This window comes from Pseudorca crassidens, chromosome 2 (assembly GCF_039906515.1).
Source record: "Pseudorca crassidens isolate mPseCra1 chromosome 2, mPseCra1.hap1, whole genome shotgun sequence".
Classification (NCBI taxonomy): Eukaryota; Metazoa; Chordata; class Mammalia; order Artiodactyla; family Delphinidae; genus Pseudorca; species Pseudorca crassidens.
This window is the reverse complement of record NC_090297.1, coordinates 113,093,364-113,118,049: the sequence shown is the minus strand read 5'-3', so window position 1 is coordinate 113,118,049 and position 24,686 is coordinate 113,093,364. Positions and strand designations below refer to the sequence as shown.

Sequence of the window (24,686 nt, the reverse complement as noted above, 5' to 3'; positions counted from 1 at the left end):
GGCTGGCTGGATGCACTGACTTGGACAACTACAGCCCAAGTGTCCCTGTGGGATGCAGGAGCCCTGTCTGGCTCCAACCTGAAGTAGGTCAGATTTCAGATAAGCGGGTGGTTTTCCTGTAAGTGATGAAACCCTCCTCTGTACTTAATGAGAAACAGACTCCTCAAGTTACCCCAGCCGACAAGAGCAGAAGCATGATGAGATTCCTCACTTCTTCTAGTCTCCAAGTCCCCACCACACACTTCTTCAAACTGCCCCTCTGGCCTTAGCCTTCCTGTCACCAGGACTGTCAAACACCAATTCCCCCTAGTGTTTTCCCCATTCAGAACCTGCAACGACTAGAGTCAGGCATCTTTGTCCAGTTAACACTGCTCTGCCTAGCACCTAAGGCTTTTCTTCTTGCAGGAGTTTAACAGTCCCTTCCTGCAGGAAGCCACTGCAGTCAAGCCCTACTGGAGTCCCAGTATCCTCAGCAACAGGTTTCAGTAGTGTCTACAGTAGGATTTGCATGCTGCTTGGTGAACGATACCCGGTATCTTCCATCTCTACTTGAACCTTGCTCCGAGGAGGAATCATGCCACCTATCTTGTGGCTCCTGGGCACCACAGTGCCCTACAGCTAACTCAAGTCACAGACCCTGCCACCTCCCTTTCCCATCCATCCACCCACCCAACCTGCCCCTCCCTCTCAAGCAAAAAGCTAGGAGTCCAGAAATCTCCAAGATCTATCTAGCCCCCAAGCTCTGTGCAAAGCTTCCAAACCAGCCCAGGTCGATGACAACCAGTATAAATCTGACTCATCTTGAGGGACAGGCATTTCACCACTTTTTCATGTCCAACAACTCTTTCATGTCACAGAAACAATCTCCTTGACTTCCCCCAGTCTTCAGGGATACCCGAGATCAGCAACACTTTCCATATTTGGGATCACAGGCCCCTGTCCCATACAAAATTGTTGGTACAATTCCTAGAGTCTTCAATGGCCATGACCCCAGTTTAGATGGTGAGTACTCAGAAAAGATGCAAAGTAATCATAAGGCAGCTCACGATAGTTTGGAGGTTGCTTTACACAAAGTAAATATTGAGATCCAAAGACAGGATAACAAATGAGAAGGGTCCAAAAAAAGAGACCTCACTTAAAAGTAGGAAAGGGTCAGGGCAGGCAGCATCTGTCAGACTGAATGTTTTATTTCAACAGACATCCCTGGTTTAAAAAAAAAAAAAAAAAAAAAGATGGAGGGGTTCAACATTTCGTCACACCCAACAGAGAGCAAAACTCCCATCCAAGAACTCAGAACCCCTTCTGAGGCATCACTTGAGTCTCTGCTAGCTCCAAGACACAAAGGAGCTGAATTTTCTAACTTTTGTTAAGAAAAATCTATCAAATATGTTCATTCTCGCAGAGGCGAGGGCTGGGTCCTCAGGGAAGGAGATCCTGGGCTTGGAACAGCTGGGGTCCCAGAGACGAAGCTGGGGGCCCGGCCAGCTGGGCAGCAGGAGATCCAGGGGGCAGTCAGGTCCACAGCCCTAGAATCCATATTTGGCTTGGGTCTGCCGGCGGCTGAGCTTGTTCTCCGACCAGGTGTTCTTCAGTTCCAGCTCCCGCTCCTTAGCCTATGCGAGGAAGAAGGGGCAGGGGAGAGTCACACTAAGGTTCTGAGAAATATTTTTCTTTTGCCTCTGTGCACTTCCCAATTTAAGTCTTTCTCCCGGGCTTCCCTGGTGGCGCAGTGGTTGAGAATCTTCCTGCTAATGCAGGGGACACAGGTTCAAGCCCTGGTCTGCGAGGATCCCACATGCCGCGGAGCAACTAGGCCCATGAGCCACAACTACTGAGGCTGCGCGTCTGGAGCCTGTGCTCTGCAACAAGAGAGGCCGCAATAGTGAGAGGCCCACACACCGTGATGAAGAGTGGCCCCCGCTTGCCACAACTAGAGAAAGCCCTCGCAAAGAAACGAAGACCCAACACAGCAAAAATAAATTAAAAAAAAAAATTAATAAACTCCTACCCCCAACATCTTTTTTTTCACTTATTTCATTTAATAATATTGGTATGTATATTTAGAATAGTGTTACATAAAATATTTTAAAAAATAAAAAATAGAGCCTTTCTCCCATCAAAACAATTAGGTGGAAAAAGCAAATCCCTTGAAAGATTTAATTTTCCCTTATTCAAGCAGAAGGGGAAGACCCTGAGAAAGCAAAGAAAAACCATCTCTTTGGGGAGCTAATAGGGTTTAAGCAGAATAAAGACTCAAGAATCCTGGTCCTTCATCAGCTAGAATTAAAACTGAGATGCTCAAGTGGGAAATGGACAAATGAGAAACTGAATCTGGCATCTGAAAGAAAGACAACTGGCTACCTTGGATACCTAACTAGCCAAGTGGGAGAGGACAGCCTCAAAGACTTGGACAGGTCAAAACAGGACACCAACCAATAATAACTTAGTCTGGAGCCACAGTTTGCTGTTGTGTTGAATACAGTGTATATGGTACCCCAGAAATTCACACCGCTTTCAAGTATAAACTGAAGCTGTGAAAAATTGACTGGAAGGAACTAGAATTAATGCTTTCTCCTTCTGACTGCAACAACTCCTGGCTCTACATTGCATTCTGGGAAGGTACAAGCGCCACCCTAGAAATGGGGCTCCTCAACCCCACTCCCACAAGCTAGCTGATACCTGCTCATTTCCCCTGGAATGGGGTGGGGTGCTAAGGGTTTGGGTTTAAAAAAAGACCCTACAGGGGAGCAGCTAGCAAAAACAAATAATTAAAAAATAAATTTAAAACAATTTTGAAAGACCCTACCCTCAAATTCTTTCCCTACAAACAATAAGACAGGGTAAGGGTACAAAGGAGTCTCTGAAAAGGAATGTGAAAATATGATAAGAACAACGAAAGCAAGTTTTGCCACGGAAATCACCAACCAGCATATACACTCCCCAGGGAAATGGCCAGGAAAGAGTCTTATTCCTGTCTGCACCCTTGACAGCATTTAGTACAGTAGGTCTCGAAAAGATATTCAGTGATTCAGTGAATATTTGAAAGCTGCCAGGTCCTATCAAATAAATACCAAGACATATTCTCATTCCAGAAGATATTCTGGATTATCTGTAATTTTGAATTATTTGCAATGATGTTTCCTGCCACAGAAATGGAGAACATAAATAAAACCAACTTCCTCACGAGGTGGATGTTTTGCTAAAAGTTGGTGAACCAATTTTTCTTTAAAGTTTTTTTTAATTTTTTAAAATTTATTTATTGGCTGCATTGGGTTTTCATTGCGGTGGGCGGGCTTCTCACTGCAGTGGCTTCTCTTGTTGCGGAGCGCGGGCTCTAGGCGCACGGGCTTCAGTAGTTGTGGCATGTAGGCTCAGAAGTTGTGGCTCGCAGGCTCTAGAGTGCAGGCTCAGTAGTTGTGGCGCACGGGCTTAGTTGCTCTGCAGCATGTGGGATCTTCCCAGACCAGGGCTCGAACCCATGTCCCCTGCATTGGCAGGTGGATTCTTAACTACTGCGCAACCAGGTAAGTCCCTAAAGTTTTTTAAATTATCAGATAAACTTGCTATTTGAAAGAACCCTGTGATAAACCATTTCACTCCCCGCTTACCTTTATGCTTTGAATATCTGAATTTTCACTTACAGAGTTTATTCCAAGCACCTGTACTTGAGTCTTATCTAAAGTGAGACTGATGCAGAGTAGGAGAATTCCGAAGGACACATCCCCACCTAGTGGCCGTATGGAGAACTGGGGAGGGTGCCTGCTGGAAGTTTCTTAGCCTAGATCTCAGCCTTCAAATCCCCAGGTTTACAGGGATCCTGCCTGGCAGGCCAGGGCCCTCAGCCCTCTCACCTGATGAATAAGATATGTGATCTGGTGTTTCCGCCGCTGCTGGCCTGTTGGCTGCTCACCTTTCTTCTGCAAGGGAAGAAAACAATCATTAACCCACTGAAAGAAAAGTGGAAGTTTCTCACGTGCCCCAATGAGGCAAGGTTGGGCATTAAGAAACCAACTATACACAGCCCAAATCCTAGGGGGGAAAAGTCAGCTTGGAGCTGTTTTTATGTCTGTATACTTACAGTTATTTTTATTAAAGCCATTATGCAAAACTCCCAAGCTCAGACTACTTGCCTAAAATAGCCAGCTAACATCCCCATTAGACTGGAAATCCTATGGGGTCAGGACTGTCTACTACACGTCTTTGGTAAGTAACCCCACCCCACCCCCAGCACCAAGCATGGTGTTCTGCCCACAGTGGGCACTTGATACCAGCTTTACTGCCTGCAGTCAGTCTAAAACAGCTGAAGTGCCAGGGTCCAGGAGACCTTCCTCCCTCCTTTCCTCCCGCCCTCCAGACTCTCTCACCACCCACTCTGCCCATCTCCCCTTTAGGCCCTCTTCATCTCTGTTCACCTCTCCCCAGTCAGGCCAGATGTCTAGCCTATCTCCTACCTACTGCTTACCAAGCTCTCTCCCATCAATCACCTCTGGCTGAAACCCCAGTCCCTCATTCTAGTAACTGCCAACAAACAACTTCCCTGGAATTAGATTTTCGCCATCACCCCACCTCTCTCCAATCTTCCAGCCTCCACCCGTAACTGCACTGAACCCCTAACCAAACTGATGCAAATGATTTACTGTCAAAGTCTATATTGGTCTGGGCTTTCATTCTGCGGTTTTTCTGTCCTCTGCCAGTCTTGTCTCAGACTAGAAGCTTCCTAATCAGCCTCACCCAACTCCCAAAACTCCTCTCTGGAGTCTCCTCAGCACTTATGTAATCAATTTGCACCATAATCATTTACACTCAAGTGTCCTTAAATCTCTTTTTCTCAACTACACTGTAAACCCCTCAAGGACAGGAACTGTATCTTTCTCTCCTTTTTTTTCAATCTAGCTCAATACAATGAGATGATGGAAAAAAACCTCAGACCTGGGAAAACAGCAAACTCCAATTCCTTGATGCTATTTAATATCATTTAATATGACAGTTAAAGATGACAAACATAAAACATCCAGCTCCATTCCTGGCCCACAGTGAGCACTGACAACAGTAGCTATTACTATGTGATGATGCTTCTCGACCCACAGTTAGTAGAGCATGCTCTCCTAAGTGGTTTTTCCAGTAAACAATGATGGATCTATGCTGATCTAACCACAATCCTTTGCTCTGTCCTGTATGGCCGCCAACATTCAGTTAAAACAAATGGCTGGGGCTCAGATGGCCATCTGTGGCCACAGAACAAAGCAAAGAAAATGGATAGAGAAGGGAATAAAATGCCCGACCTTGGCCTTACTGGTGCTCGGCTAGAATCCAGGGTTCCCCACATTTTCCCCCCTGTGGCAGGCTCATAAATGTCCACATTTGCTGTACTCAGCTACTAGGTGAAGAGATGTTCATCATACTGACTGAAGAAAACTAGCAGAGAGAAGGTAGGAGTGTGGTGTGGGAAATGTGAGGCATAAAGCATCTGAAAAGACTACAGCTGGCTACAATAAATAATGGAAAGAAAGGAGAGAGAAGGACATGTACACTCAGCACCTAGGACCCCAGGGCTTCTGAGGCTCTGTTGTGCCCACACCTCACAGATGTGCTGTGCCAGGTCCCAACTTAACAGAATGGAGAGAGGGATATGACTGCAGAGAGAAGGAAGAGCAGCTATGGATCCCGTCCAGCCAGGGAAGGAGCCACACATATCAGAGATCTTCCCAACTGCAGGTTAGGAAAGTGTTTCAACCATCCAATCTCAGTAACCAGACTCCACCACCCAGATGGAGAGCAAAGTGCTGCAAATTCTGAAAGGCGGGAGCTCTATCTGGGAGGCTTGGTGTACACTCCAGTACCAAGGGGAACAGGTGTTTGCTAAAGGTGCTGGGACAGTAACAATGGGGTTTGGGGGTCAGATTTTGCTTTGGCCACCCACTAGACCTTTCCCACTTACTTTGCTGAATGACTTCATGGTTTTCTCTTCTGTCAATGACTTGGTCATCCACTGCTGGGCCCCACTGAGCTGGTCATCACCTTTGATCTCCACAAAGTTGATCTCCTCCCTCCCTCGGTTCCTTTTGCCCTGCAGCCGCTTAAACTGGAAAAGGGGGAAAAAATTCAGGAGTGGGGGGTCTGGGTAGGGGGTCAGGAGATGTCACCAAGGATCCAGAGTTTATGGAATGGTTTTGGGCCTCCCCAATTCCATTGCACCCTTAATTCTCTCTATGCAGTATGTCCTTTCACCGTGCCACCTACCAAGTGGCCTTAAAGCCAGGTGAAAGGTTACTTCTCAGAGGTTCTCCTGGCCTCAGGGAAAGGAAGGCCAAAATGTATTCCCAAACATAAGCGAGTGCAGAGAATCACTGATATGAATTTGTATTCAATTATTTATAAATTGTATCTGCCTAAAAGGACTGCATACTATTTTCAAATTAACGGTACAAAAAAAAAAATTTTAGGATTTCTCTTCTAAAAATTGGTTCTTTTAACATGTCTGTTCCTTCGCATTGGTTCAGTATCACCAAATCAGCAGACCGCACGACAGACCAGACATGAGAGAAGGAGAACGTAGAGATGGGGAGAGAGGAAGCCTCAAAAAAAGACCTGGCAAATTTTCTAGGAGACTGCTACTCTTTCCTCCTCAAAAAAAAAAAAAAATCACACCACAAGTCACCAGGAGATATGCCTAGAAGGAGTGTGAGCAAAGGGGAATTAAATTCAATAACACTCGGAAACCTGCAATGAAACCCAGCTTGTGGTCTGAGCATTAGCAAGGCCTCCTGGGGTCACTCTACCCATAAGAAGCTGACTTTTGCCACTGGATGAGCTCTCTGCTGCCTCCTAGGCTTAAAACAAAAAGGGCCTAACTACTGAACTTGTCAAGGAGGATATACACAGGGAGGTGGATGAACACAGTATTAACCACAGGCAGAAGTTTGCAAAGGGATGCACATCTTTCTGTGAAAAGGTGAGATGAAAATTATTTTTATAAGAACTTGCATGCAAAGAGGTAGAATCCCCAATTTCTCCAACACACTCCTAATAGGCTGTGACCTCCCTACAGATGGAATACTTTATCTCCTGAACATGACCAGATGGCCGCAGGACATGGGGTTTTCATCTTCCCTTGTGCTGAGTTGGGGAAAAGCTCAGCAGCAGGGAACACAGTGATGTGAAACACAGGGTTATTTACTGTGGCTGCTGTTCCCTCCCCAAATCCACTCTCCTGTCTCCGTTAGTATGAATGAACCCAACACTTCGGCTAGGCATATTACCACCCAGCGAAAAGACTCCATTTCCTTGCAACTAGATATGGCCATGTGACCAGGTTCTAGGCAGTAAGACAGAAGGGGAAGTGTTCTTAGAAACTTTCAGGAAGTCTCCTAAAAGGGGAGATGACTTTCTTTCTCTACTCTGCTGCCTGGTAGGCAGTAATGATGGCAGTGGACTTAGCTACATTCTTAATCTTTTTTTTTTTTTTTTTTTTTGCGGTACGCGGGCCTCTCACTGTTGTGGCCTCTCCCATTGCGGAGCACAGGCTCCGGACGCGCAGCTCAGCGGCCATGGCTCACGGGCCTAGCCTCTCCGCAGCATGTGGGATCCTCCCGGACCGGGGCACGAACCCGTGTCCCCTGCATCAGCAGGCGGACTCCCAATCACTGCGCCACCAGGGAAGCCCCATTCTTATTCTTATCACTCACCCTAAGAATAAAGGCCACAACCTAGGGATGGGCAAAGTAATGATCAGAAGGGGACTGGACTCCTGACAGCTTTGTGGAGCTGCCATACCAGCCTTCGCCTGCCTACCTCTAGCCTTCTTTTATGAAGAAAAAAGTTAACTTCCCTTACATAAGCCAGTATTACTTGAAGTTTCTCAATTATATGTTGCCAAACCTAATCCTAAGTGAATGTAGTTTAAAAAAAAAAGAAGGAATTTCCTTTAGCTTCAGATTTGAAACCTGGTGACCAGGGGTTAAAGATGGTCACTTGTGCTTTGTTAACTTACTGCTTCGTCATCGATGAAGGAGGCATCTGGGGCAATTTCCTGTGGGGGGACCAGAGTTGGGTCCTGTGCGGGATAGTAGCCACCACTGTAATAATCCTGCAGTCAAGGAGGGAAAAAAACACACCAACTGAGGGCACAGTGGAGAGGGGACAAAGAAAACCCTCATCAAAGAGGCAGTGGTGACACCCACACCCACACTACAGACCCTCAAATGGACCAGTAAAAGCACAGATCCTAAGGACCTACGCTATAACTCAAGAACCACACTTTCTTCTCATCTGCACCATCCAGACGGATATTTTTTAGGGAAGAGAGGTAAGAAATAAAGACGTTCTCTCTGGCTTCAATTTACCCCCTGCTCCCCTGGCCGCTTCCCAAGAGTGGTTTCCACTCCTGACCTCTACTGCGCCTCAGCCCTGCTCCTGCTCGTAAGACCCCAGCAGAATCCAGTGTGAGCAGAGGTGAGAGGTGTGAGGCATGCCATTCACGCTCCTCGTCCTATCTAGCACCCTGGACACAGGAGATCACTGAAACAGGCAGGGAGGTTGCAGATCTCGGATAAAAATCAACCCCTACAAGGGTGGTATGGAATTTACAAAGCTGGGAACAAACCAGGTTTGAAACCAGGTTTGCATTACCAGATTTTCAGTTCAGGAATTGATGATTTCCCTTTAGAGGTGAGCTGTCCAGATGTTGTTATGGACCCTAGAGGAAGAGGGGTGAAGGCAAGGGCAAGGCCCCTACTGTGGCCGAGTCAGGCAGCCACAGGGCTGAGAAACTGTTTCCTCCCTGCCTGCACTTTTTCCTAATTCTTCCACCTTTGCCCAGAACTCCAAGAAATGCTCCTCTAAAAACATTCACTTTATAGTGAGCTATAAAGGTTTAATTCTGAATAAAAATAATACATAAAAACCCAGAGTAATTAATTTTCATTAAAAGTATTGATAATAACATACATTTAAATTGCAGGGCCCCCTAGTGTATTTAAAGTGCTTTAATTTGCACAGATTACCCCAATAATGTTCGTAACTGCATACAGAATTCCAACTGATACTCATTTGCTGGATGTAAACTAGTGGTTTCTTAGATTTTTTTTTTTTTCTTTTCTCCTGCTAAAGAGATCAAAACACTCATGTTCCTCCTTCCTTCTAACAACCTTGAGGGGGAGATGCATTGTCCCTGATCAGCCTACAGGATACAACAAGGTTTAACGGCAAATAGTTCTCAAGGTCTTTGATCAGAACAGAGTGCCTTCAAAGCCCACTGCCTAGACTGTAGATAAGATTAACACTGACCATTCAGAGAATCACAGTGGCTGAAGAAGACTGAAGTCTTGAAACCATCGCATGCTGGCAGGAAAACTTCCTACAGCTGCCCAGCCACAGGACCGGCCAGAGGCCTCTGTTCCACCTCCACCACTGCCGTGAGTCCTCGAACTCCTGGGAGCCCTCTCCATCTCAGGAAGCTCTGACCACTGGAAAAGTCTTTCTTAAACCTATTTACAACCTGGCCTCATATATTCTCACTCTCTGAGGCCACATAGAACAATTTAAACCGCTCTTCCAAATAACATTTGAATAAAAAGTTATCATAACCATTTACTGAGCATTTGCTATGTTCCAGGCAGCACGCTAAACCAATGTAATTCTACCTAACAACCCTGAAGTTGCTAGTATTCTTCCCATTTTAGAGCTGAGAAATCTGAGACTCAGAGAGGCAGTTAAGTAATAGACTCACATAGTTTGAGATTCAAACTCCAAACCACCCTCAAACCCCATTCTCTATCTCTGCCCAAACTATGGTCCTCCAGCATCTTCTTTCCAGGGACTTGCCTCAGTCCCTTCAACTTCCTGTGACTCAGTCGAGGCCTCTCACCATTCTCCTTATTCCCTTTTGCATTCAACTCTCCAGATTCCCTCCTGTCCTCCACAGTCCCTCCTCTCCCTTGCAGTCCTCCTCAGCACTCCCCGCCTCCAGAACTCTTCTTGGACTCACTGCTGTCTAGGAGTCTATGCCACAGTTCACTTATCCTCCTCACTCACATCTGCAGAAGCACCTGGGATCTCTAAGACTAGAGACTGCTCCTCTTCCACTTTCTCCCTATACCTTTCATCAGCTCCTACAATGACATTTTGTTTTCAGAATAAACGGGTCAATTATGTTTCAACCTATCAGACTACAAGACTTAGCATAAAGGCAGTATGTTTTGAGGCCTGACAGGTACAGGAAAACCAAGACACCAGAAGATGCATTAATTCAGCCAAAGTGATGCCACAGAGCCCGTATCACTGGCTCAAAGCTCTCCTGACGGCCGTACTCCAACATTCCCTGGCCTGCCCTCCATGCCTCTTACCCACCTGATAGTAAGCACCAGCGGCATTGGCATCGCCATACGTGGAAAACTGATTGTAGCTGTAGTCATCCCCAGGCTTAGGCATCCAAGGGGCCCCACTTGAGCCTGCTGCCATCTTGAACTCTAAGGGGGCATTGGCTGCATCGTCCTGGAAGGCCGGCTCTGGTTCCGTGCCTGGAGGCAACTCTTCAGGGACAGTGGGAATGGGGTAAGGGTATGGCTCAACTCCAGGCGGCTCGGCCTTCTCAGGGAGGGAGAAAAAGTTCTCAGGGGCTACTTCCTCATCACTATCGTCCTCTTCCTGCGTGATCTGCTTCGTCACCTGCAGGGCAGCACTCTTGGCAGCAGCCTTGATAGCAGAGGGCGATGGAGTGGTGGTTGTGGTGCCCACAACAGGGGCGAGAGAAGAGGGCTTGGTCTTAGAAGCTTGTCTGGAGGGCTTAGTGTCAGAGGAGCCATCCGAGGGTTTCCGGGAGAAGGCATGGGGCAGGAGCAACCTGTTAGTCTCTTTCACAGTCAGGTTTTTAGGTTGGGGAAGCAAGGCGGACAAACCAGTCCCCTCACTGGATCCCTGGTGAGCCCAGGTTTGGGTAAGGAGGGAAGAAAGATGACAAGTGAGATGTTATGATACATACTACTGACATTAAGAACAAGCATTACAGATATGTGCTCTAGCCTAAAATCTTACCAGCCCTGTTTCCGTCTAACCTCGGACCACTAACGTCATCCAAACTGGACTTGACTCCTCCTACCTCAGGCCATTCTGCTGTCCGCTTCTCCCAAGGTAAGATGTCATCCCTGTTTTCCTCATCCATCTCAACCCAGCTCCACTTCCCTCTCCCACAAAGCCTTCCCTGACTCTGATTTTTTTGCAAATATGATAAATACATTTGGCAAATACATCATCCTTCTTCGCAAAAAGCCCAGGGCTCTCTCCAGCTGATCACTGAACCTCTATGTCCTAACGGTTCCTCTTAACATGGGACTACTCCCTGCTTCCTTTGGATTGCCACTCAAAGTCAAGAGCAAGCCTATGTCCGAAAAAGATATTCATACATACCGCCAGAAGTTCCCTCCCCGACCCAAGAAAAGACGGGGTATATTCAGCTTGCTTACGCCAGAGTCATGCATTTAACTTATCAATTTGTAAGCTAATTGGCTCAGCCTATCCAGTGTTCCTCAGCCCAACCAGAGTTGCTATTATTCATAAGAATCTCTGGGATTCTGCTTTCCATGTGCTACAGGTCCAGCTTGGCCTAACTGCAGGGCTGAGGGAGGTGTCAGTCTGAAAAAGGAGAATGGAACAAGGTCATTGTGTCACCGTCCTGGAGTACCCATGTACTTCAGCTCTCTCAGCCAAGAAATGCCCAGAATGAGTAAAATAAGACTTCTGAGTCAAGCAGGCCAGGCAGAACTGTTCATCCAGAAAATGGGCTCTTCTCCCTGCTGTCTGTGTTCACAGATTTGGGTCATTTCAGCCTGGTAGACCCCAGAGGCTCAGGTTCATAAAAAGCAGACTGAGGTGGCCGGTGGAGCACATCCTCAGGCTACCTTCAAAGTGTCTGACTTCTCAGATACATCTGGGATCATGGCTACATCCCTGGGCAGTGCTGGGTCCATACTCTGCCTTAATAGCTCAGAGTTTCTCTATGCACTCATCTCTTCCTACCATCTGGAAGACTGCTTTTTACTCCTGGGGTGCCTTCTGAGCCAGTGTCCTCTCATCTCTTCAGTTGCCAGTCCACGTCCTCCAGGAAGCCATTCTGATAACAGAGAACAACTGGCTTCATTCAGCCTCAGCAAGTCAGTATCTTCCATGATTCCTCCTCCATCACCCACTACAAATATGGACACAACATCACTCTCACTAGTTATCTTTCTAACTTTCACATGACTTTGTCCTTCTAACACCTCCCAGCCATGGAAGTGACACCTTAACAGAGTCAGGGGAAGGAGCAACTTCAGCATCATATACCTAAATCATGAGACAGCAACCTTATAAAGGCAGAACTGTTTTTGTTTTTTTGGCTGTGTTGGGTCTTCGTTGCTGCACGCCGGCTTTCTCTAGTTGCGACAAACGGGGGCTACTCTTCGTTGTGGTGCACAGGTTTCTCATTGCAGTGGCTTCTCTTGTTGCGGAGCACGGGCTCTAGGCGCGCAGGCCTCAGTAGTTGTGGCTCGCAGGCCCCAGGAGTTGTGGCTCTCAGGCCCCAGGAGTTGTGGCTCACAGGCCCTAGAGTGCAGGCTCAGTAGTTGCGGTGCACGGGCTTAGCTGCTCCGCGGCATGTGGCATCTTCCGGGACCAGGGATCGAACCTGTGCCCCCTGCACTGGCAGGCAGATTCTTAACCACTACGCCGCCCCCAGGGAAGTCTCAAGGCAGAACTGCTTTTGCTCTTCCTGAGGCATATAATCAACATGAGGTCAGAGAATGTATAAATCACCGAGTGTGGAGCTGAACAGGAAGAAACTTCTGGGAGTCAGAATAAAGGCACGGGGACAAGGGGAAACAGGAAACAGCAGCAAGATCATCTCCCGACACTGTCTGGTTAAGGACTTCTGGTCTTGATGACAGAGCAGCAGCCAAATGCAGCAGGTAAGAGCTTGGACTCTACAGTCAGACTGCCTCAGTCTGAACCCCAGCTCTGTCCCCACTAGTTGTCTGACCTCGGGCAAGTTCCTTAAGCTCTCGTTTTCCTTGTATGTAACACGGGGATGATAATAACGCTATGACTTAGGCACTATTAGGAGGATTAAATCAGTTAAACACTGGTACAGCACTTAGTGCCTGGTAAGTGCTATTTAAGTGTTTCTTTTCCAGGTTAAAAATGAGACAGGGAGAAGATGGATAATTTTAAAGTTCAGATGTTCCATAACAACATTTTGACCAATCCATTTATTCTACCGTTCCTAAATAATCCTTTTACCTGAAATGTAATGAATCAAATTGAGTTCCAATTCATCTCCCTACCACGCCTGTCCTCTAGGAGAGACGCCAGTGCGCTGAAGCCAGGGAACAGCGAGGAGAGGGTAGAGAAGCACAAGGTCTGATGTTATCAGGAAAACAAAACTATACCCAACAGGCAGTCGTCCAATACTTGCATTTGCTCTACGCCTGACCTGGAAATTTCCCATCTTTCAGGAAGCAATATGGGAAGAGAAGAAATGGCTTCTATTACATCACAAAGCTTACCTGAAGGACAGTTTTCTTCTTTGTGGGTTCATCTTCCTCGGAATCTGACTAAGAGAAAAAGAAACGGAATAAGGCCTCACTGTTTAAGGACAGTGGAGAAGCACCCACATTAAATGAAGCACAAATAAAGGACTGGACAACAGGGGCCATCATCCTGTCCGAGCCCCTCCTCTGTATGCGAGATGCACCCCCCAGAACCAGCCAAAAAGCAGAGCTTCCTTCCTGCTCTCAAACGGCTTCAGAGAACAAGGTATGCGTTGACCACCCCCGGTCACTCATTCCCATACCTCCAGACCTGTTGCACAGCCTTCTTAGCATCCATTTCTAGTCCTTTAAATTAAGACTACTTCCTCCCATTCAGTCTTTGGTGGAAAGAAAAAGCTACACCCATTCTTCTTCCTATAAATCTGTCCACTAGAAGATGAATGGGATTTGGCCCACAATCTCACCCAATCTCAGTTTCACTTCTAAAACCACTTATATAGACAACGTAACCACAGGGCTGGGGAACTCCACTGGGATTAAGTGGTATGTTAACTACTCTTCTATGAGGTATTAAAGGTCAAAGCCATTGGAGAAATCCATTCCCTCTCGAAGTATGATCTATTGTCTGCCAGACAGAGTTGTTTGTGTCCAGGAAGAAGGCGAGCAAATGATGACTGTGAGAATTTGGAGCAAGAGGGGAGCTCATCTGTGTTACTCCTCTGACTCATCAGGATTGTTTCTAATACAAGCTCTCACACTAAAAATGTCTAAACTTTTAGCTCAATACCAGTTCCTCAGCATCTCCAACTATCAAAAAGATGCAAGGCATATGAAGAGCAAGCTTTCACATTTTATTTTAAAAAATTAATATCCAAACTGAGAACCTTAAAAGTTTTCCATTTGTTCTTAGCACCTTGGTTTGGGACATCTGTAAACAAAGGTGATTAGGCAAGAATCTAAGATCCTATTCATCTCCAAGATTCTAAAGAACTCAAATCCTCTGCCTGTCTTTCTCAACTGACCCTCATATCTCACAAGTTCCTTTTGGGGTTTTTTGGAAGTTGTTGTTTTCTATTTTATTTTCATTTATTTATTTTTTTGGCCACACCACATGGCATGCGGGATCTTAGTTTCCCCACCAGGGATCGAACCTATGCCCTCTGCAGTGGAAGCACAGAGTCTTAACCACTAGACCGCCAGGGAAGTCCACAGGTTCCTTTTTGGATTTGTGTGCTACAAGGACTTTTTGATCATCATTACTCAGAACCTACTGTATGCAAGACACTGTGCCAGGCACCGTAGACAGAGTTTCCCAGCTGGTGTCCTATGGCTGGGTTATAGGTACTATGATGATACCGACCCACTCAGCCCACAGGGCATCAGGCAGGGCTTGGAGCAGGTAGAGTCCTGGCCCACTGGTTTCCAGAGGCACAGCCTGTACCACTTCCCCCACTGTGCTCCAAAGATTTTCCTGTGTGCCATGACATGAAAAAAGTCCCTGCCCTCAAGAAACTTACAGTCCAGTTAAGAAGATTCATTTGTGCTTGCTGTGTAAATGTTACATTTTTCACGTGCGTATTCTTCCCTTTACTCTGACAGCCAAGGCCCTATCTTACAGTTCGATATTACCTCACAGTAGTCAGTACACAATGATTTTAATTACTAACTGCTGCCAATTGTAGTATTAAAAAAACCTGTTAAGAGAAATCTGTCTTGGACTTCCCTGGTGGCACAATGGTTAAGAGTCTGCCTGCCAATGCAAGGGACACGGGTTCGAGCCCTGGTCCAGAAAGATCCCACATGCCGCAGAGCAACTAAACCCGTGCACCACAACTACTGAGCCTGTGCTCTACAGCCCGCAAGCCACAACTACTGAGCCCGTGTGCCACAACTACTGAAGCTCACACACCTAGAGACCATGCTCCTCAACAAAGAGAAGCCACCGCAATGAGAAGCCCACGCACTGCAACGAAGAGTAGCTCCCACTCGCCGCAACTAGAGAAAGCCCGTGTGTAGCAATGAAGACCCAACACAGCCAAAGACAAATAAACAAAACAGGGCTTCCCTGGTGGCGCAGTGGTTGAGAGTCCGCCTGCCGATGCAGGGGACACAGGTTTGTGCCCTGGTCTGGGAAGATCCCACATGCCGCGGAGCGGCTGGGCCCGTGAGCCATGGCCACTGAGCCTGCGCGTCCAGAGCCTGTGCTCCGCAACGGGAAAGGCCACAGCAGTGAGAGGCCCGCGTACCACACACAAAAAAATAAATAAATAAAATAATAATAATAAACAAAATAAATAAATATATATTTTTTAAAAAAAGAGAAATCTGTCTTAGTACTTAAATATGGTGGTAAGAGAAAGGGCAGTAAAGGACAGGACAGTCATTTGCTGAGTAGCTACTATGTGTCAGGCAATTTATTCACAAGTTTTTATTCAATCCTGAATAAAATTTCAAGGTAGGCATTATTATCTCAACTTTACAGGTAAGGAAAATAAGGCTCAGAGAGGTTAAATAATTGCTAGTACACGGCAGAACCGGGACCTGAATCAGTTTAGGCTCCCATGCTTTTGCAGCAATACCTGTCACGTTTTTGCAGCTGAGCTGTGCGTGTCCAGACCTGAGATCCACACTGATCAGATCCCACATGATACAGCCGAGAGCACAAGGCACAACATCAGAAATACAGGTTTATAGCTAGTGGGAAGCAGCCGCATGGCACAGGGATATCGGCTCGGTGCTTTGTGACCGCCTGGAGGGGTGGGATAGGGAGGGTGGGAGGGAGGGAGACCAAGAGGCAAGAGATATGGGAACATATGTATATGTATAACTGATTCACTTTGTTATAAAGCAGAAAGTAACACACCATTGTAAAGCAATTATAGCCCAATAAAGATGTTAAAAAAAAAAAAAGAAATACAGGTTTGAATCTCAGCTTTGCCACTCATTCGCTGGGAGGATCCCCAAAGAGCCATTTAACCCCCCAAGCCTCAGTTAGCAATAATACTTATCCATGTCACAACATTGTTCTAAAGACTGCATGAGCTACTATCCATGAAAATGTATGTAAACTAAAATTCTTAACAGAGTTCAAGGATTACTATTCTCTCTGGTCTGCCAAGATGTCAAACACAACCGAAGAATAAGGCTTAAGCCCCAAACACCCAAGCATTTCTGACCTTTTCTCTCTGTTCCAAACTCCCACTGCCTCAGGGGCTACTGACCATTTCCCTTGTCTTCTGACCGTGAAGACTTTTCTCCTTTCCAGCAGACCACACAGAGCCACCTCACTATGGGGTATACAAGGTTTTCATGAAGTCCCCAGGCACGTTTAAACTTTAACATCTAAGGCAATACGTCCAATGGAAACAATCTGAAAATAAAATTTTATCAAGTTTAAGATGATTACGTTTATAAAATTGTACAAGCATACTTTTATTTCTCAGATCCTGTGACAAACAGAAAGTGGCTACTTTGAAAGTGTAGGCAAACTGTCCCACGGCTAATAGAACTGAAGGCCAGATCAGCTGTGGGAAGAAAATTCAATTTTTCCTTAAATGTCAGATTGTTTCCATTACACTGTCAACCTAAGTTGTTTTATTTTTTCCAACCTAAGTTTAAAAGCGCGTGTGCGCACACACGCACACGCACGCACACACACACAAAATGTACAAAGACTTTAGGAACACCTTATTAATTCTGGATTTAGAGAACTGCTATGGCTACTCACAATCATCCTTCTTTGAACGTTTTGTACTAACCTAATGAACTCCATTATAAACCATCTCAAGATGGGCACAAAATATGACAGACTCCCTAAAACAGAACACTAAGACCCTCAAAAACATGTGCTGAGCCCCTAAACACTTCTTAAGTCATGACTATTCATCTCTGAGCGAGGGGTAAAAATAAATCTTTACCTCTTAAAGCTGGCAAACAGGACTCCGAGACATTCAGTAATCTACCCAGGGCCACAGAGGAAGTCCAGGGTCATTGGGAGGGTGAGGAAATAGAATGAGAACCACCTCTTGCCCCCTGAACTAACTTTAGCCAACTAAAGAGGTTGGAAACACAGGACTCACTGGTTCACTATGAAAAGAGGTCTAGATGCCACTCAAAATACTTCTGGGCATGTGGGGGCCTGAATGAAAACTAACAGGAAGCGAAAGGAAAGCTCAGCAAGGAATTATCCAACTACCTCAAACAAAAAAATAAACTTCGGTTCAGAGTACCGAAAAGGAGGAGATAAATAAGCCAAAAGCTAAGAGATGTGCCACATATCCTCCAGTCACAGGGTAGGGTTGGAGTCGGGGGGATACAGCTGTCTTGGAGCAGTTAAAAGAAAAATTAATTCAGCTTCTATCAGGAACCAGCTAGAAGCAATGGGCTTAGCCTAAATACAGTATTTAACTAAGACACAAGAACTTCCTTGATGGTGAGAGGCACATGAGTATACTGGGTTTTTTCCCCCTTATCATGGTAAAACATATATAACATAAAATTTATCATTTTAACCATTTGTAAATGTACAATTCAGTGGCAGTAAGTACATTCACAATATTGTATAACCATCACCACTATTTCCAGAGGTTTTTCATCATCCCAAATAGAAACTCTGTACCTACTGAACAATAATTCCCTATTGCCCAGCCCCCAGTAACCTCTACTCTACTTTCTATCTCTGGATTTGCCTACTCTAGGTACCTCATATAAATGGAATCATACAATAGGTGTCCTTCTGTGTCCAGCTTATTTTACTTAGCATGATGTCTGCAAAGTCCATCCATGTTGTAGCATGTACCAGATTGCATTCCTTTTTAAGGCTGAATAATATTCCATTGCATGTATATACCACACTTTTGTTTATCCACCCATCTGTTGATAAGTTGGGCTGTTGCGCTGTTGCCACCTTTTGGCTACTGGCTACTGTGAGTAGTGCTGCTGTGAACACTGGCATACAAGTATCTGTGTGAGTCCGTTTTCAATTCTTTTCACCTAGGAGTGAAAATGCTGGATCACATGGTAATTCTAATAAACTTTTTGAGGACCTGCCAAACTGTTTTCCACAGGAGTATATTAAATGGAGGCTGTGGAGTCAATTCCTAGAGAATGCTAAAGACCAGCAAATGGTGATCTGAGTGGGTCTGTTTCATTAGACCCAGAAAGAAGGGTGATGCTAGAGATACGGGAGCACCCAGGGCTGGAAGAAGTATGCTGGGCCAGAACAGGCATTCCCGGGTTTTAGAGACACAAACCAGTTGTGTCTCTTAAGAAGAAAGTATTGTATTTCTTCTTGGCCTCATTAGAGCCTGAGCCTCAATGGCCACCACTGTCCTCTCTGTTCCAGCTGCCAAGAGTGACAAGACACACACACCCAGAGACTGCTGAGCAAGAACGGAAACAGACATTTTCCATTAAGCCAGGCCCAGTGGGATCTGCTAATCTATCAGAGCCTCATTCCCCGTGGCAGCCTCCCTCTTATCTTTCCAGGCTCTGGTTCTGACAGACTCCCTCTCCAAAAAAGCAATCACTAGTTGCCAGGGCCAGGAGCCAAGAAGAAAATCAGGGCCCAAGCACAGCCTCTCCTACCCCCAGGCTCCAAACTCTAATCACTTCTACACTCCTCTCTGCTATTATCCCAATTAGCTAGATTCATCAACTTCTCTACCCTTTGGTCTCAAATATGTTCTTACATCTACCCTTCAGTTAGGACATCATTTTCTCTCCCACTTTTGCACTGCTCATCGTATCACTTTCATAGTTCCGGTTGCTCAAGGTGGTTCTATCTTTTTGGTAGGCACTATGATAGAAAGGAACAGAACACACCCTGGGTACAAATACGACTTCTGCTACTCCCAAACTGTGTGATTTTAGCTCTGCTCTCTAAATTCCTATCTCCTCACCTGTAAACTAGGGGTAACACTTAGCTTACAGAGTCGCTGAAGTGCCCAGCACCGTGTCGGACACTATGCAAGTGCCCCACAGGTGTTAGGGCGCTCCTCCTTCCCTTTCTATCTAGGGCTAAATCTTAGCTAAATCCACCGCAGTCTACTCTTATATTACTTGGCTAACAGAAATGAGCAAAATTAGTGAACTTGCAATCTCACAGCTTCAAATCTTCCACTACCTGGGTAAACAATCTAAAAGGACGGGTAATACTGATCCAGATAACCCTAAAATTTCTATTTGTGTTGTAATGCACACTATATGACAGAAAACTCTTACAGCAAACTTATTCTTCTAATTTTGTTTTTTTTGGTATCCTAATTTTAGAAGTCTGCATCCCCTAAGCCCGCAAAATCAACAATAAACCACTGTTCAGAAAAAGAACAGTAAAAAGGGAAAAGGAAAGGATGGTTCTCCATTTTATGGGTCATTCCTAATTCTTCACAGAAGTCAAAAGCTGACTGAATTTGATTTTGCAGTGCACCTGGAGAGAGAAATTTGGTACCACCCTGTCCCCGGACTGCAGCTGACTGATGAGCTCACCCAAACCAATCATATCCTCTCCCCTGGAAAACCAGAACTGGGACTGAGATTGTAGGTCAATCTGAGCCAATCACTAAAAGGAAGAAACTAAAAACCAAGGAGGTATGGGTGGCCATCTTTCACCTGCAACAAAAGTTGAGAAGTGGAAACTGGTCTGCAGACAAGGAAGAATGAAGCAAATGTGCAGAGAAGCTGTGTGGGTCTCCGACAGATCTCCAATTCCTGATTCCAGGCCCTTTCCAAGGTACCTCAGTATACTTATGACGCATTTCCATTTAAGCCAGCTAGGAGCGGTTTCTGATACTTGTAACCAATTAAATCTAATCCCCAATCTGCTCAGCCTCTGTATTCCCTAAATGCACCACTACCCTCCCAGCTGCCTGAGCCAAAAGGCAAGGGATCAGCCGGGAATCCTCTCCTTCACCCATGACACCCAATCAATTCCCTAGTCTTAAAACGTCTACCTCAGAAAAAGACCTGGAGCCTCCAGCTCTCTCCAGCCCCCGCTACTCCCTTATCCAGGCCGCCATCATCTTTCACACTCTCTGCCAGTCTTGCTCCCTCCAGATCTTTCAGCACCCTGCGATCAGAGAATTCCTGCTCAGACTTCAAGGGCTCTTCACTACCCTAGAATTATGTACAAAGGCCTTGGCATGGTTTCCAAGGCCCATTATCATCTAGCCTCAGCCTCTTTCTCTCTAGCTTCATCTCTCATCACTGCCCTGCCCACCCATGCGCTCCAGCCATGGTGCCTTACAAAAGGTTCCCCCAAAGCATTTTCATTCTCTCACCTCTGGGCTTTTGTACATTCTGTTCCCCTGCCTGATGTTCTCCTCTCCATCGCCCCTTTCTCTGGCTACCTTCTGCTCATCTGTCTTATCTCTGAAGTTTAGACATCGACTCCTCCTGGAAGCCTCCCCAACCTGTGAACTGGGTTAGTGCCCCAGAGGAGTGCTCCCATGGCACCAGCTCTATCATGGTTCTTCTCTGACTTGACCTAAAATCTATTTCCTTGTCTGTCTCCCCCACATTGACCATAAACTCCTTTTGTGACAGGATCTATCATGTTCACTACTGTACTCTTAGCTCCTGGCACAGAGAAGCAGCTCAATACTGAACGAACAAATGAATGAAAATTCAGAGTAATTATTTCTACTTCAGCACCAAACCCTAAAGGGAAATTATTTAAGGAAACCTAATTCATTCACTCAAATGTTTACTGAGAGCCCAATAAGCACAAGACACAGAGCTTGGAACCACAGGGCCTTAGAACCACAACTATTTCAAAGGCGAAAGTCACCCTCACCTAATCACCTTGGAACTCTCTTAGGCTACACTTCCCAGGAACTATATGTTCAGAAAACAAAAATACTAACTTGAACAGAACAAAAATGGGAAACTGAACCAGCTAAGGGCTAGGATTTGGCTTTATTTTAATTATCCACATCAGGATTCACCTCAGGAATTTAGTAAATTATACTCACAAAGGAGGGACAGTTAGAAGTCCTCAGAGTTTTCTGCCACTTCAGCCAGCCTAAATGGAAGATTCTACAGCCTCTACCAGCACCTTTTTTTTTTTTTTTTTTTTTTTTTTGCGGTACGCAAGCCTCTCACCGTTGTGGCCTCTGTGGTTGCGGAGCACAGGCTCCGGACGCGCAGGCTCAGCGGCCATGGCTCACGGGCCCAACCGCCCCGCAGCATCTTCCCTGAATGGGGCACGAACCTGTGTCCCCTGCATCGGCAGGCGGACTCTCAACCACTGCGCCACCAGGGAAGCCCCCAGCAACTTTTCTTAATGCTACCTTTGCAGACCTAAAAATGAGCCTTTCCACCGTCACTGTGGAGGGTGGAGGGAGGCAGGTTTAAAGTGCCATCTTCCACCAGATGTAACAATTAGGCTGCGAGAAAAGTTGGTGGGAAAATTGTGAAAAGAAAACACCCCAAACAACAAACCTATTTTCCTCTGTCCTACTCAGGGACTTTCCTTTGTTCCAGGTTAAATCAAGACCAAACTAAGTTTCAGTGGAGCAATACAAGCCTTTCTGGGAACCTAAACTTAGAAATGACAAACTCAGGTGAGAAAGAAGGGGGAAACGATATGGAAAAAAGTTTGGAACAGGGCCTCTCTGGTGGCGCAGTGGTTGAGAGTCCACCTGCCGATGCAGGGGACATGGGTTCGTGCCCCGGTCCGGGAAGATCCCACATGCCGCGGAGCGGCTGGGCCCGTGAGCCATGGCCGCTGAGCCTGTGCGTCCGGAGCCGGTGCTCTGCAACGGGAGAGGCCACAACAGTGAGAGGCCCGCGTACAGAAAGAGAGAAAAAAAAAAAAAAGTTTGTAACAAGGTAGTAAAGGAGATTCTGGAAACTCCTTCTATAAAGAATCCATATTCATTTGAGTTCATTCACTCAAAATATTTAGGTAGTATTTAGCTTGTGCCAGGCACTGTTTTAACCACCAGGGATATGGCAGCGAATAAAATAAACAATAAGCCTATCTTCATGGAGCTTGTATACAAGCAAAAGGAGAAAGGCAAATAAAATATACAGTATGCTAGACGGTGGTATAGTATTTTAGATGTCAGTGCTACAGAGAAAAATAAAAGAAGTGGGGTGGGGAGGAGCATGTGACAGGAAGTTGCAATTTAAATAGGTCGGCTAGGAAGTCCTCACCGAGAACGTGTCTTTTAAGCCAAGATTTGAAAGAGGTGAGGAAAAGAACATTAATACATGGGGGGGGGGGCGGTGGGGGGGGGAGAAATAGCCTCCAGGCAGAGTCTGAAGAAAAGAAAGGGCAAGAATCAGCTTCTCTCAGAGGGTTACCAAAGGTGAGCCAGGGATTGACCTAATTAACCTTTTAGAAGAGAGAGAATGGAAAGAACTCCAAATAACTGTAAAGTATTACCTGCCCCTAGGCTGTCTCCTTTATCCCCCAAAGTGCTCACCCCAGAAAAGGCCTTCAATTTTTCTGATACAACATTCAGAAAACGACAAGAGCTTGGTTGCCTCTCTAGGACCCAAATGTCCTAATTCACCTAGGCTTGAGAAATACCTAAACCGTGAAACTGAGGCACAGGCCTGGAGTTCAGATAAACCCTTAATCTTCACTCTGCCCTTTGCCAGGTAAGATCATGCATACTGGACACCTGTTTCTCATCTGTAAAAATTAGAATGTTATCTCCCAGAGTTCTGTGACAATTGAAGGAAAGGGCCAGTGCCTGGTAAACGATCTATACTAACCAAATACTCAATTTCTTCCCTAACTCCCCTCAAACACAGAATCCAGGATTCCTATCCTTTTCGTTCCGAAGCCTGATGCTTTTAAGTTCAGAGGCAAAGGAAAAGGTTAGTCCTGAATGTTCAGCAAGGGCTCAGGAATCCTGTCTCCTGTTACCTAAGGTGCCAGATTTTATGCTGTTCTCAGTGTAAGACAGAAAGAGGAAAAAAAACAAAAACAAAACTGGGCTGCGGTGAAGATGCAACAAGGCGGAGTGGAACCAAGTGTCCCTAGGCCTGGGCCTGTCAGTGCCAGGTGATGGTATATGGCCCTTCTGCAGGCGAATCCAGCTTGAAGAAACCCGCATGGACAAATACCCTAACTCCCCGAAGCCGACAAACTTCAGCTCAATTCATCGCACTGTACCAGGAATCCAGCGGTCCGGAATCAACGGATGCATTTACAGGAGAGAGTCTCGCAATCTCCACAAGTCCCTCCTACAGCTGAGCCCATGCCCAAACCCAATGGGCAGTTTGGGGGTGCCCTCCTCAGATACTCACATCCCCCTTATGCAGCTCTGGCGCCGCAATCTTCACCGGCTCTGTCCTCTTCTTTGGCTTGGGAAGCCCCAGGGGGGGCCCGGCCCCGCCGATATGGGGGGGCAGACTGAGGCCAGGGCCTCTGGGCGAGGGCAGCCCCAATCCCAGCCCCTCCCCAATTCCCGCCGCTTCAGCCGGGCTCACGCCTGGAGGTGGAGGGAAGCCTCCCAAACCGAAGGGCAAGGAGGGAGGAGGCTGGAGCCGGGGATCTCCGGTGGGTGTGGGCAGCAACAACGGCGGGGGAAAGGCTGGGGCCAGCATCTGGGGGGACGGAGGCAGCAAGGCCGGACCCTTGGGCGCGGGAAGAGAAGCGAACAAGCCCCCTAAAGTGGGCCCAGGTGTAGGGGCTGCCGTCTCTTCCTCCTCCTCCGCCTCCGGCTCAGCCTCATCCGGCTCACTCTCATCGCTGCTGGCGTAAGCAACCAGCGACATGGCGCCTCCCGCCTTTGGGACGCCCTTGCCGGCAGACGAGGCCTACTTGACACCGGGGATGTCCGGAGGCCTAGTGGGCCCCGCTAGTTAGCGGGGCGGTGAACCAAAAAGCCCGCCTTCTCCGTACTCTAGGGGTAGTCCCGGTAGAGGCCCATGCCCACAGTTGATTTCCACCGAATAAGCCTTCCCTCTCCACTTAGGCTCCTAGTCCCGGGCAACTACACACAGCTAATGGCCGCCGAGTCACTCCACCTCCTCCTCGTCTCACCAATATATGAACTACAACTCCCAGAAAACACTTTGGCCACAGCACCATTCTCCGCCGCAGGGAGCTCAGCGCAAGGCACGGCGGGAGTTGGAGTCCGAGGAAGGATTAAGGGGTGCGGAGAAAGACAGGAGGTAAACCCGCCTCTGACACGAGGACTCCTGGGATGA

The 24,686-nt window shown here is 46.7% G+C and overlaps 1 protein-coding gene across 1 annotated transcript; it reads right to left on the bottom strand.

The window, feature by feature from the left end:
* Window positions 1–1,169: 1,169 nt before the first annotated feature.
* On the bottom strand, window positions 1,170–24,531 carry PRCC (proline rich mitotic checkpoint control factor). The gene is made up of 7 exons (XM_067728231.1): window positions 23,781–24,531; window positions 13,536–13,583; window positions 10,348–10,914; window positions 7,991–8,086; window positions 5,939–6,082; window positions 3,852–3,917; window positions 1,170–1,613 (listed from the first exon to the last, which is right to left on the bottom strand). Exons 1-7 carry the CDS (start codon window positions 24,249–24,251, stop codon window positions 1,527–1,529), a joined length of 1,479 nt encoding a protein of 492 aa, XP_067584332.1. The 5' UTR covers window positions 24,252–24,531; the 3' UTR covers window positions 1,170–1,526.
* Window positions 24,532–24,686: the final 155 nt, after the last annotated feature.

What these genes read in the sequence shown, in the direction of transcription:
- PRCC (XM_067728231.1), bottom strand. Translation starts at nt 24,251, where the DNA reads ATGTCGCTGGTTGCTTACGCCAGCAGCGATGAGAGTGAGCCGGATGAG. An exon ending in CCTTCATCGATGACGAAGCA is followed by an intron (nt 6,083 to 7,990) that starts GTAAGTTAACAA and finishes CCCCTTTTCCAG; the next exon opens with TTTAAGCGGCTGCAGGGCAA. An exon ending in CCATGAAGTCATTCAGCAAA is followed by an intron (nt 3,918 to 5,938) that starts GTAAGTGGGAAA and finishes CTTCCCTTGCAG; the next exon opens with AAGAAAGGTGAGCAGCCAAC.